Source organism: Rhinatrema bivittatum, chromosome 6 (genome assembly GCF_901001135.1).
Source record: "Rhinatrema bivittatum chromosome 6, aRhiBiv1.1, whole genome shotgun sequence".
Classification (NCBI taxonomy): Eukaryota; Metazoa; Chordata; class Amphibia; order Gymnophiona; family Rhinatrematidae; genus Rhinatrema; species Rhinatrema bivittatum.
The window spans coordinates 4,246,137-4,259,004 of NC_042620.1; the positions used below are offsets into that span (position 1 = coordinate 4,246,137).

The window sequence follows — 12,868 nt, forward strand, 5'->3', positions numbered from 1 at the left end:
ATAAATATATTGAAAAGCACCGGTCCAAGTACAGATCCCTGAGGCACTCCACTGTTTACCTTTTTCCACTGAGAAAATTCACCATTTAATCCTACTCTGTTTCCTGTCTTTTAACCAGTTTGTAATCCACAAAAGGACATCGCCTCCTATCCCATGACTTTTTAGTTTTCTTAGAAGCCTCTCATGAGGGACTTGTCAAATGCTTTCTGAAAATCCAAATACACTACATCTACGGGTTCACCTTTATCCATGTTTAAACTCCTTTAAAAAAAATGAAGCAGATTTGGAGACAAGACTTGCCTTGGTTAACTCCATGCTGACTGTGTTCCATTAAATCATGTCTTTCTATATGCTCTGAGATTTCAATCTTTAGAATAGTTTTAACTATTTTCCCAGCACTGAAGTGAGGCTCACTGACCTATAGTTTCCTGGATCACCCCTGGAGCCTTTTTTAAATATTGGGGTTACATTGGCCACCCTCCAATCTTCAGGTACAATGAATGATTTTAATGATAAGTTACACATTTTAACAAATAGATCTGAAATTTCATTTGAGTTCTTCAGAACCCTGGGGTGCATACCATCCGGTCCAGGTGATTTGCTATTCTTTGGTCTACTACATCTACTCTGGTCTACATCTTCCAGGTTCACAGTGATTTGGTTCAATTCATCTGACTCATCACCCCTGAAAACCATCTCCGGAACCGGTATCTCCCCAATATCCTCATTAGTAAACACAGAAGCAAAGAATTCATTTAGTCTTTCTGCAATGGCCTTATCTTCCCTAAGAGCCCCTTTAACCCCACAGTCATCTAACGGTCCACGCATCTTCCTCACAGCTTTCTTGCTTTGGATATATTTTTAAAAGTTTTTATTATGAGTTTTACCTCTATGGCCAACTTCTTTTCAAATTCTCTCTTAGCCTGCCTTATCAATGTTTTACAGTTAACTTGACATTGCTTATGCTTTTTCCTATTTTCTTCAGATGGATCCTTCTTCCAATTTTTGAAGGATTTTTTTTGGCTAAAATATCCTCTTTCACCTCACCTTTTAACCATGCCGGTAATCATTTTGCCTTCCTTCCACCTTGCCCTTTTATAGGACCTTGGTCCTGACATCGATAGGGGCCTGTAGGGGATTTCCTGCCATGGTCCAGTTAAGTACCATAAGCAATATACCAAATACCATTATATATATTTTAAATGTTATTGTATCAAAATTCTAAAACACAATACATATATATTACATCAAATACCACTCATCCAATCACCCATACACAACCACTCACAAAAAATATTACTACATAATAATCAATTTCCAAAAATACAATTTATCACAGCTCCATTATTCACTGTATTAACATACAATGTTCACATTTTTTTGCATGTTCCTCCAAGGAAAAATGATACAATCCTTACAATCTTCTTCTTCTAAATATTCCCGACAAGGGACCCTTGTTTCACCAATGGTTTTATCAGGTGATTAATTCTCATCATGTAAAGGATCACCACATTTCCACATAGGAGCCGTTTAAATTCATATGTCTGTTTACTTCAATCTTTGTCAATACCTACTTTAACCAAAAATTCACAATACAATCACCCTTCAAATAACCATACTAATATCCCATAATCTCTTCAAAATACCCATCAAACTAATCTCAAAATTCATTAATTATTTAACAGATATTTCATAAATATTTCATAAATATGCAACAATTAATAAACATCTATTTAATTAATTAATACATAACTAACCTGGTCTCATATAACCCACAAGACCTGAGATTTTGTGTACTCTGTCGGGTACAGCTGAATCGAGGAGGAAATGTTTCACTTGTACTATTGCAGAAGGAACAACGGTATATTTTCAATTGGGATACGATAGAACCGACGGGACTTAATCAGGATGTGGAGTGCATATATTTGATTGGTTGAGCTGGTGGAGCTCGCTGATTGGAGATGGGGCTATTTCATATGTAGGTATATAAGGGGTGTGGATGTGATGTGTGCTCAGCCGCGGCATTTTTTAACGTGGACGTCGACAGTGTTGTGATGAAGTCGTGTGAAGCATTGGGAAGCTAAAAAGAAAAAATACTCCTTTATTTTCCGGTGGGTGATATTTGTGATACGGATTCAATGGTGCTGGTAACTTACCTGTATGTTTAATATAGTTTGTGATATTGTTTCATTTAGCTAGTGATTGCAGATGGAAAGTGTATACTTTAGAGTTGAGAAATGATGCGATGCGCGCTCTTGTGAGTAGATTTTGGGGAGAAGGTTCTTTTAAATAAAGATCGGAAGAGAGTGGTGAATGAATGTATTGGTTGGGGGGATTGGATGTTTGAAGAATTGTGGGTTATATGTATTCAGGTTAGTTATGTATTAATTAAACAGATGTTTATCAATTGTTAGATGAATATTTATGAAATATTTATGAAATATCTGTTAAATGTTTAGTGAATATTGAGATTAGTTTGATGGGTATTTTGAAGAGTTTATTAGTATTGTATTGTGAATTTTTGGTTGTGAAACAAGGGTCCCTTGTCGGGAATATTTAGAAGAAGAAGATTGTAAGGATTGTATCATTTTTCCTTGGAGGAACATGCAAAAATATGTGAACATTGTATGTTAATACAGGGGTAGATCTTTAAAAAATACGCGATCGCGTACTTTTGTTCGCGCAGCAGGCGCGAACAAAAGTACGCTGGATTTTATAAGATACGCGCGTATCTTATAAAATCCGGGGTCGGCGCGCGCAAGGGGGTGCACATTTGTGCAACCTGTGCATGCCGAGCCCAGCGCGCGCTGCCTGTTCCCTCCGAGGCCGCTCCGATTTCGGAGCGGCCTCGGAGGGAACTTTCCTTCGCCCTCCCCCCACCTTCCCCTCCCTTCCCCTACCTAACCCACCCCCCCGGCCCTATCTAAAACCCCCCCTACCTTTGTCGGCAAAGTTACGCCTGCTGAAAGTAGGCGTAACTTTGCGCGCGCCGGCCGGCAGCCCCGCTCCGTCCTCCGGTCCCGGGGGATGGTCCGGAGGCCTCGACCACGCCCCCGGGCCTCGACCACGCCCCCGGGCCTGCCCCCGAAACGCCGCGTCGTTTCGGGAACACCCCCGGACACGCCCCCTCCCGCCCCTTTTCAAAAGCCCCGGGACTTACGCGCGCAGGCCTTTTAAAATCCGCCCCACAGTGAATAATGGAGCTGTGATTCAATTAATTTATGTATGTTACATTGTATTTCTGGAAAATGATTGTTATGTAATAATATTTTTTGTGAGTGGTTGTATATGAGTGATTGGATGAGTGGTATTTGATGTGATATATATGTATTGTGTTATATTAGAATTTTGATACAATAAAATGTAAAATATATATACAGGTATATGGTATATTGCTTGTGGAATGTAATACCTGTTTGACCCTTATATGTGTGCGTTGTACTTGACCAGTTAAGTATCAGCAAGAGGCGTGCACCTAGGGAGAGGCACGGCGATCAGACAATGGCGGCATCCTGCTGTGTGTTTTTGGCAGTGGCCCACCATGACAAGGAGTGGCATCCTGTTGCACGGTTGTCCAAGGCACCCGCTGCACAATGGAAAGGGCAAGCTTGGCCCGGCTGGGGAGGCAAGTATGGAAGTTCTAGGGCTTAGCCTGCAGATTGCCAAATGCAACAGTGCCCCACCTCTTAAGCCCCCTCCCTAAGGCACCAGATTTCTTGGGGCACTGTTGATGAAATTCTTTCAAGAGATTTGTATCCAAGATGTTGGAAGATGGCTCCCAAGTGTTTTCTTCCAGGTCATAATTTTTCCAAGAAATTAGGTGCTCTATCCTTTTTACCCCCTGGGACTCCAGGATTTCTCGGACCTTGTATAGATCATCACCAATAGTCATGACTTCTTAGGGTTCGGGCGGCACCTGGAAGGGCCATGAGAGCACCAGCAGCTTAAGCAATAAAACTTGGAATGCATTATGGATCTTTAACGTGGGTGGTAGCTTTAGCTGATATGTGACAGGACCCACTTGCTGCAGTATCGAGAAAGGCCCAATAAAACATGTTGCCAAGTACACTGATGGAAGTCGCAGACTAAATGGCGGGTACTGAGCTAGACCCTTTCCCCTACTTTGAATTGGGGAGCTGGTCTTCTATGGGTAGCTGCCATTCTCTTGGCTTGAGTGGTGGCATTTTCAATCAGCTGATTACTCCAGTTCTATAGTTCATGCAATTACTGGGCAGAGAGCTGAACTACCAGTGACGGCACTGTCACAGACAATGGCAAAGGAGGTAGAGGCAGTTTCCCATAAACCACATGGAAGGACGAGGAGTCCATGGCTATTTTGATGTGGTTATTGTGGCAGAACTAGGCCCAAGATAGATGAATGGCCCAGTTGTCCTGGCATTCGTTAACATATGAGCGGAGGAAGGTTTTGAGGGTATGGATGGTTTGCTCTGCTTGCCCGTTGCCTTGTGAGTGGTAGGCTGCTTTGTAATTAAGTGTGATGCCAAACTATTTGCAGAAAGAATGCCAGTACCATGATAAAGTCTGTGGACAAGTAGGTCAAGAGTTTCCTGGGGGCTGGCAACGGTTGTAATAGCTCTCAGGGTCGGCCATGTAGTGCTTTTTGCTGTATGCAAGTGGGGCATGAGTTGACATAAACCTTGACATCTTGCTTCAGCTAAGGCTACCAGTAGTGTTGTTGAAGCAATTCTAGGGTTCGTGCTCATCCAGGGTGACCTGCGTCACAGGAGTCATGGGCCCATTTCAACACCTTTTCATGCAATCTGGAAGATACGACCATCTTACCTGGAGCAACGGGTACCGAAGTGGCCAGAATTATCTTGGCAGGGTCAATAATGTGCCGGGGAGGTTCTGGAACAATTGAGAGAAAGTGCCTGCCCCTTGGTTCTTGCACATTAGGCGAAACCGTAGTTCAAAGTCAAAGGAGGCATAGAAAAAAGACCAATGGGCCTGTCTAGCATTAAGTTGTTGAGCTTGATGTAGATATTCAAGGTTCTTATGGTCCGTATATACTGTACTGAAAGGTGCTCAACATCATGTTACCATTCCTTGAGAGCTAGTTTGATAGCCAGGAGCTCTCGATTTCAAATGCCGTAATTGCATTCAGCTGGGGAGAACTTAAGAACATAAGAATATGCTATACTGGGTCAGACCAAGGGTCCATCAAGCCCAGCATCCTGTTTCCAACAGTGGCCAATCCAGGCCATAAGAACCTGGCAAGTACCCAAAAACTAAGTCTATTCCATGTTACCGTTGCTAATAATAGCGGTGGTTATTATATAAGTCAACTTAATTAATAGCAGGTTATGGACTTCTCGTCCAAGAACTTATCCAATCCTTTTTTAAACACAGCTATACTAACTGCACTAACCACATCCTCTGGCAACAAATTCCAGAGTTTAATTGTGCGTTGAGTGAAAAAGAACTTTCTCTGATTAGTTTCAAATGTGCCACTTGCTAACTTCATGGAGTGCCCCCAAGTCTTTCTATTATCCGAAAGAGTAAAAAACTGATTCACATCTACCCGTTCTAGATCTCTCATGATTTTAAACACCTCTATCATATTCCCCCTCAGCAGTCTCTTCTCTAAGCTGAAAAGTCCTAACCTCTTTAGTCTTTCCTCATAGGGCAGCTGTTCCATTCCCTTTATCATTTTGGTAGCCCTTCTCTGTACCTTCTCCATTGCAATTATATCTTTTTTGAGATGTGGCGACCAGAATTGTACACAATATTCAAGGTGCGGTCTCACCATGGAGCGATACAGAGGCATTATGACATTTTCCATTTTATTCACCATTCCCTTACTAGTAATTCCCAACATTCTGTTTGCTTTTTTGACTGCCGCAGCAAACTGAACTGACGATTTCAATGTGTTATCCACTATGACGCCTAGATCTCTTTCTTGGGTTGTAGCACCTAATATGGAACCTGACATTGTGTAATTATAGCATGGGTTATTTTTCCCTATATGCATTCACCTTGCACTTGTCCACATTAAATTTCATCTGCCATTTAGATGCCCAATTTTCCAGCCTCACAAGGTCTTCCTGCAATTTATCACAATCTGCTTGTGATTTAATTACTCTGAACAATTTTGTATCATCTGCAAATTTGATTACCTCACTCGTCGTATTTCTTTCCAGGTCATTTATAAATATATTGAAAAGTAAGGGTCCCAGTACAGATCCCTGAGGCACTCCACTGTCCACTCCCTTCCACTGAGAAAATTGTCATTTAATCCTACTCTATGTTTCCTGTCCTTTAGCCAGTTTGTAATCCTCGAAAGGCCATTTCCACCTATCCCATGACTTTTTAGTTTTCTTAGAAGCCTCTCATGAGGAACTTTGTCAAACGCCATCTGAAAATCCAAGTACACTACATCTACCATTTCAACTTTATCCACATGTTTATTTACTCCTTCAAAAAAGTGAAGCAGATTTGTGAGGCAAGACTTGCCCTGGGTAAAGCCATGCTGACTTTGTTCCATTAAACCATGTCTTTCTATATGTTCTGTGATTTTGATGTTTAGAACACTTTCTACTATTTTTCCTGGCACTGAAGATGGAGAAATACTGAAGAGCAGAGCTTCCTGCACGGGTATATGTAGGCTGACGTCAGCTTTGAAATCTGACTCCGTCTCCCATCTGCTATCAGGAGTACACTATACCCATTGGTCCTGAGTCCATCTGGCTACACGCTAGGAAATTTATATTTTACTTTTCAGCACTTCAAAGCAGATTACATTCAGGTACAGTAGGTATTTCCCAATCTAAGATGGTAACTTTGAAACGCTGCGCAGGTGCACATGTACACGCGTTCGTCTGCTTGCGTCCAGGTTTGTGCGCCTGTTTTCACAGTTCATTCCCAGTTCACCCAGTTTAGGGACAGGACACCCTTATTAGCCTTCCTTTCCCCCTGTTAGTCCCAACCCTTAAAACCCTGCTGACTAGCCTAGATTTTTTTTGTTTTTGTACTTACAAGCCATCCCTACCAGTAGTAAAGTTACGCGGCCGGAGACTCCATAAGTATTTATTTATTTATTTGCTTTTATATACCGACAATCAACATGTGATATCACATTGGTTTACATGGAACGAGATAAGCGGGTTACATTGTAACAAGGTGTGGAACTTGGAGACATTGTAACAGGGTGTGGAACTTGGAGACACTGTAACAAGGTGTGGAACTTGGAGACAATGTAACAGGATGTGGAACTTGGAGACACTGTAACAAGGTGTGGAACTTGGAGACACTGTAACAGGGTGTGGAGCTTGGAGACAATGTAACAGGATGTGGAACTTGGAGACACTGTAACAAGGTGTGGAACTTGGAGACACTGTAACAAGGTGTGGAACTTGGAGACAATGTAACAGGATGTGGAACTTGGAGACACTGTAACAAGGTGTGGAACTTGGAGACATTATAACAAGGTGTGGAACTTGGAGACACTGTAACAAGGTGTGGAACTTGGAGACATTGTAACAGGGTGTGGAACTTGGAGACACTGTAACAAGGTGTGGAACTTGGAGACACTGTAACAGGGTGTGGAACTTGGAGACACTGTAACAGGGTGTGGAACTTGGAGACACTGTAACAGGGTGTGGAGCTTGGAGACAATGTAACAGGATGTGGAACTTGGAGACACTGTAACAGGGTGTGGAACTTGGAGACATTGTAACAAGTTTTTGTACTTACAAGTTGAATGCCACAGAGGCATTCAAACACTGCACGGAGCGGCAGTAGCCACAGAGGCATTCACAGAGCGGGATGCCAGTGGTCAGTAGTTGGTGTTCCACCTTCACGGAGCGGAAGGATGGAGGGCTATCTCCAAAAAAAACAAAAAACAATAAAAAAAATAAAAACAGGGGTGGGTAAGAGTATGAGGTAAGGGTGTGGCCTACTTGTTACAGCAGCTGCTACCCCTAATTGAGCTGGACGTTCACGTGGATGCAGATACAGCGCTGCTCTCTAAATTGGTGGTGGGGTGGAGGGGAATTATGGCTGGAGGGTACTGGAAGCCAATAGTAACAGGTGGGAGAGAAAAAAAAAAGGGAAAAAAATGGATAAAGTGCGTAGCTTGCTGGGCAGACTGGATGGGCCATTTGGTCTTCTTCTGCCGTCATTTCTATGTTTCTATGTGGAACTTGGAGACACTGTAACAAGGTGTGGAACTTGGAGACATTATAACAAGGTGTGGAACTTGGAGACACTGTAACAAGGTGTGGAACTTGGAGACATTGTAACAAAGTGTGGAACTTGGAGACATTGTAACAGGGTGTGGAACTTGGAGACATTGTAACAAGGTGTGGAACTTGGAGACACTGTAACAGGGTGTGGAACTTGGAGACACTGTAACAGGGTGTGGAACTTGGAGACATTGTAACAGGGTGTGGAGCTTGGAGACATTGTAACAGGGTGTGGAACTTGGAGACATGGAGACATTGTAACAGGGTGTGGAACTTGGAAACATTGTAACAGGGTGTGGAACTTGGAAACATTGTAACAGGGTGTGGAACTTGGAAACATTGTAACAAGGTGTGGAACTTGGAGACATTGTAACAGGGTGTGGAACTTGGAGACATTATAACAAGGTGTGGAACTTGGAGACATTATAACAGGGTGTGGAACTTGGAGACATTGTAACAGGGTGTGGAACTTGGAGACATTGTAACAGGGTGTGGAACTTGGAGACATTATAACAAGGTGTGGAACTTGGAGACATTGTAACAAGGTGTGGAACTTGGAGACATTGTAACAAGGTGTGGAACTTGGAGACATTGTAACAGGGTGTGGAGCTTGGAGACATTGTAACAGGGTGTGGAACTTGGAGACATTGTAACAGGGTGTGGAACTTGGAGACATGGAGACATTGTAACAGGGTGTGGAACTTGGAGACATTGTAACAGGGTGTGGAACTTGGAGACATTGTAACAGGGTGTGGAACTTGGAGACATTATAACAAGGTGTGGAACTTGGAGACATTGTAACAAGGTGTGGAACTTGGAGACATTGTAACAAGGTGTGGAACTTGGAGACATTGTAACAGGGTGTGGAACTTGGAGACATTGTAACAGGGTGTGGAACTTGGAGACATTGTAACAGGGTGTGGAACTTGGAGACATTGTAACAGGGTGTGGAACTTGGAGACATTATAACAAGGTGTGGAACTTGGAGACATTGTAACAAGGTGTGGAACTTGGAGACATTGTAACAAGGTGTGGAACTTGGAGACATTGTAACAGGGTGTGGAACTTGGAGACATTGTAACAGGGTGTGGAACTTGGAGACATTATAACAAGGTGTGGAACTTGGAGACATTGTAACAGGGTGTGGAACTTGGAGACATTGTAACAAGGTGTGGAACTTGGAGACATTGTAACAAGGTGTGGAACTTGGAGACATTGTAACAGGGTGTGGAACTTGGAGACATTGTAACAGGGTGTGGAACTTGGAGACATTATAACAAGGTGTGGAACTTGGAGACATTGTAACAAGGTGTGGAACTTGGAGACATTGTAACAAGGTGTGGAACTTGGAAACATTGTAACAAGGTGTGGAACTTGGAGACATTGTAACAGGGTGTGGAACTTGGAGACATTGTAACAAGGTGTGGAACTTGGAGACATTGTAACAGGGTGTGGAACTTGGAGAACATAACGGGAGGAGAGTAATTTAACAAGCTATTAAAGGATAACTCTCTCTTATCATCATTTAGGTATATAGAAGCTTAACATTTACATGCACATCTCTTGGCCTTCCCTCGACACACCCACATCCCTTTTTCTGAACTTTTGACTTGTGCGTGTAGCGGGATAAACGCTCGGCGCGCAGTAGTCCCATTTGTGTACGTATCTCCTGGCTTTGGCATGCATAGGGCTTTTAAACTGTAAGCTTGTATTTGAGGCAGCAGAGGGTAAAGTGACTTGCCCAAGGTCACAAGGAGCGACAGCAGGATTTGAACCCTGGTTTCCCTGGTTCGTAGCCACTGCCCTAACCACTAGGCTGCTGCTTTGATTCTAGTTTTTACAATGCTTGTGAGGTTGTGAGGGAGCCATTCATTATCAGGCCTTTCATGTCTTTTTATTCTTTAAATGTTTTGCCACGAAGACAAAATTTACCTTAAAATCATGGACGTCTTGACCAATGTCAATCCTGCCCATGTTCTCCACCAGGATGTCCAGCTGGTCCCCTTTATTGCCCATCAGATTGACCACCAGATTAGAGTCTCGCTCCAGTGTCCCTTGATACACCTAAGAAAGGACAGGACAAGCAGAGGCTGAATATAAGAAGGGCAGAATAGAAATATTTTAAAATAAAATAAATACAAATACATAAAATTACATGTGGGATGGAGGCAGACAACACTCTTTTCCTGCGTGACATCACAGCCAACACTTAGGAAATGGTGACAAAGCTTCTGGTCAGACCCCTTGCACGCTCAAAACGTCAAACATTGATAAATTTAATCATGAAAACTGGAGTTTCCCTGCCCCAAGAAAAGCAAGGAAAACAAGAGCGAGAGAACACATAGTGGTATAAAAAATGCCCAAATCCATTCGTCTGATAGCTGTGCCTCCCAGGTGGATCAGGACTAATGAAAAAGAATTAGCAGGTGTGAAATTTTCTCCATCCAGGTAGTCCTGCTTCATCAGTCCAGCCATTACAAGTGGGAAGTACCAAACTTCAATTTCCCTGGTGAGAGGAAGTGAGCGCTGCCCCATTAGCAGAGTCCTCCCGTGCAAGCACATCTAGACAATGTTTGACAAAAGAATTCAGGAATGGCCATGTAGCTGCCATCTATGCACCAACTCAGGAGGCTTTCTGCCCTTGAAAAAATAAGCCTGTTGCGTCCGGTCTTCGACGGCTTCGCCCTGCTTGCCTCACCTTATTCTCGGCTCCTCCCGCTTACCCTGGGCAAGATGGCTACCGCCGCGACTTCCAGCCAACCTCTCTGGCGTCCCCAGATTGGCTATGGTGCAGCCTCCCGCCAATGCTCCTCCCAGGTACCTACTAGGGTACACGCGCTCGCACGCAACCCACGTCTTTGTACGACCTTTGGCGCGAACCTCGAGGAAGTTCCCTCATGCTGACGTCACACCATCCGGGTATATTACCATCATCAATTTGCTAGCTCCCCGAGTTAGCAAGGACTCAAATCCGTTCCTGTCTACACTACTCTGCCGCTTCTGTGCTGACACAGGAAGCTCTCTCTCTCTGCCCTTCAGGGTACATGCTAACCTGGGTACCCGCTCCTCGGGGGCCCTCTGCTTTATTTTCAGAGACCTGCTGCGGAACCTCCTGACGTCATCTAGGAGAGAAGGGCTCCCTCTGCCGAGGCTGCCTCACTACTGCCACCTGATGGAGACCTCAAGCTGTTTAATAAAAGATTTATCCTGTGTTGTGTGTGCACGAGTCTAGCCCAGTGCTGTGGCTCCTCACGGGGCTCCTCCCTGTGGGCGTGGTCACCTCCACAGCAACCAAGGATCCACAAACCTACGTTATCACAACAGATTGCTAACTCCATGGATCCGGCTCAGCTCACTGCGTTGCAGGCCATTCCAGGCCTGGCTCAGCAGATCTCCGAACAGCAGACTGTGCTAGAGGAACTGACTGCTGTATTTAATCTACTGCACACACAGATGAACTCGCCGTCCACCTCAGGTAAAGAAGCTAAACCGTCTGAGGTGACGGTCAAGACTACGGTGCCTCCAGCAGCTCCCACCCGCTTCTCGGGAGAAGTCTGGAGATACAGAGACTTCATTAACCAGTGCTGCATGCACTTTGCATTGCAACTTGGACACTTTCCCACAGCATATGCCAAGACTACTTACATTCTGTCATATCTAGACGGATGAGCATTGTCTTGGGCCTCTTCGCTGTGGGAGCGCGAAGATCCAATCCGTTATTTATTTATTTATTTAAAGGCTTTTATATACCGATGAACGTTGGGAACATCTCATCGGTTCACAGAGAACATAAAATGCAGCTAACGAGCTTTACAGAGAACAATGAACAGTGCACAAATTTGAACGTTGAACATTAATGGGAGAGGCAAAACAAATAAGGTGAACAGCAGGTTATATTGCACAGATTACAATTACATGTTATATATTACAAAAATGTAGAAACAAAAATAAGTGGGTAAAATTAATTAGGTGATGCGAGTGGTCCTATAAGGAGGCAGAACAAACTTCAGAAGGAGAGGGAGTGTAGTTAAGAGTAAGCTTGTCTGAAAAGGGAAGTTTTCAGATTCTGTTTACATTTTTTTGGACAAGGTTCCTGGCGCAGGAAGGATGGTAGCTTGTTCCTGGTCCTGCCAGAGAGAATGCCCGTGTTCTAGTGGCAGCGAGTTTAAACTGCTTAGGGGGTGGGATGTGAAGTTTTGCACTGTGTTGCTGCCTTATGGGTCTGTTTGAGCTGTGAAATGTAAGGTGCTCAGTGAGCCAGTGCATGTTTTGGTTGTGGAGTTCTTTGTGGATAAGGGTGAGGGTTTTATATGTTATTCTTTCAGCAACAGGTAACCAATGCAGATGTTTAAGCACCGGGGTAATATGTTCGTTTTTGTGTGAGTTAGTGAGGATTCGAGCTGCAGCATTTTGGAGTAACTGTAATGGCTGCAGTGTGTTTTTGGGTAAATCAAGGAGGAGGGCGTTACAGTAGTCAATTTTAAATAGAAGAAATCCTTCATGACCTTGAAGGATTTCTTGAACTGTTTAAATCAGTTTTCAATGATCCTGCCCGGTATACCATTGCAGGATCTTCTTTGGTTCATCTGAAGCAAGGGAACAAACCGCTTGCTGACTTCGCTATCAAATTCAAAACACTGGCATCTGAATTATCCTGGGACCCG

The 12,868-nt window shown here is 43.7% G+C and overlaps 1 protein-coding gene across 1 annotated transcript in view; it reads right to left on the reverse strand.

Moving 5' to 3' along the window:
* LOC115093355 (beta-galactosidase-like) overlaps nucleotides 1–12,868 on the reverse strand; it is a 156,791-nt gene that overhangs the window by 4,794 nt on the left and 139,129 nt on the right. The window contains exon 11 of the mRNA XM_029604986.1: nucleotides 10,137–10,268. Coding sequence (XP_029460846.1) covers nucleotides 10,137–10,268 — 132 coding nt within the window. The remainder of the gene's footprint in view (nucleotides 1–10,136; nucleotides 10,269–12,868) is intronic.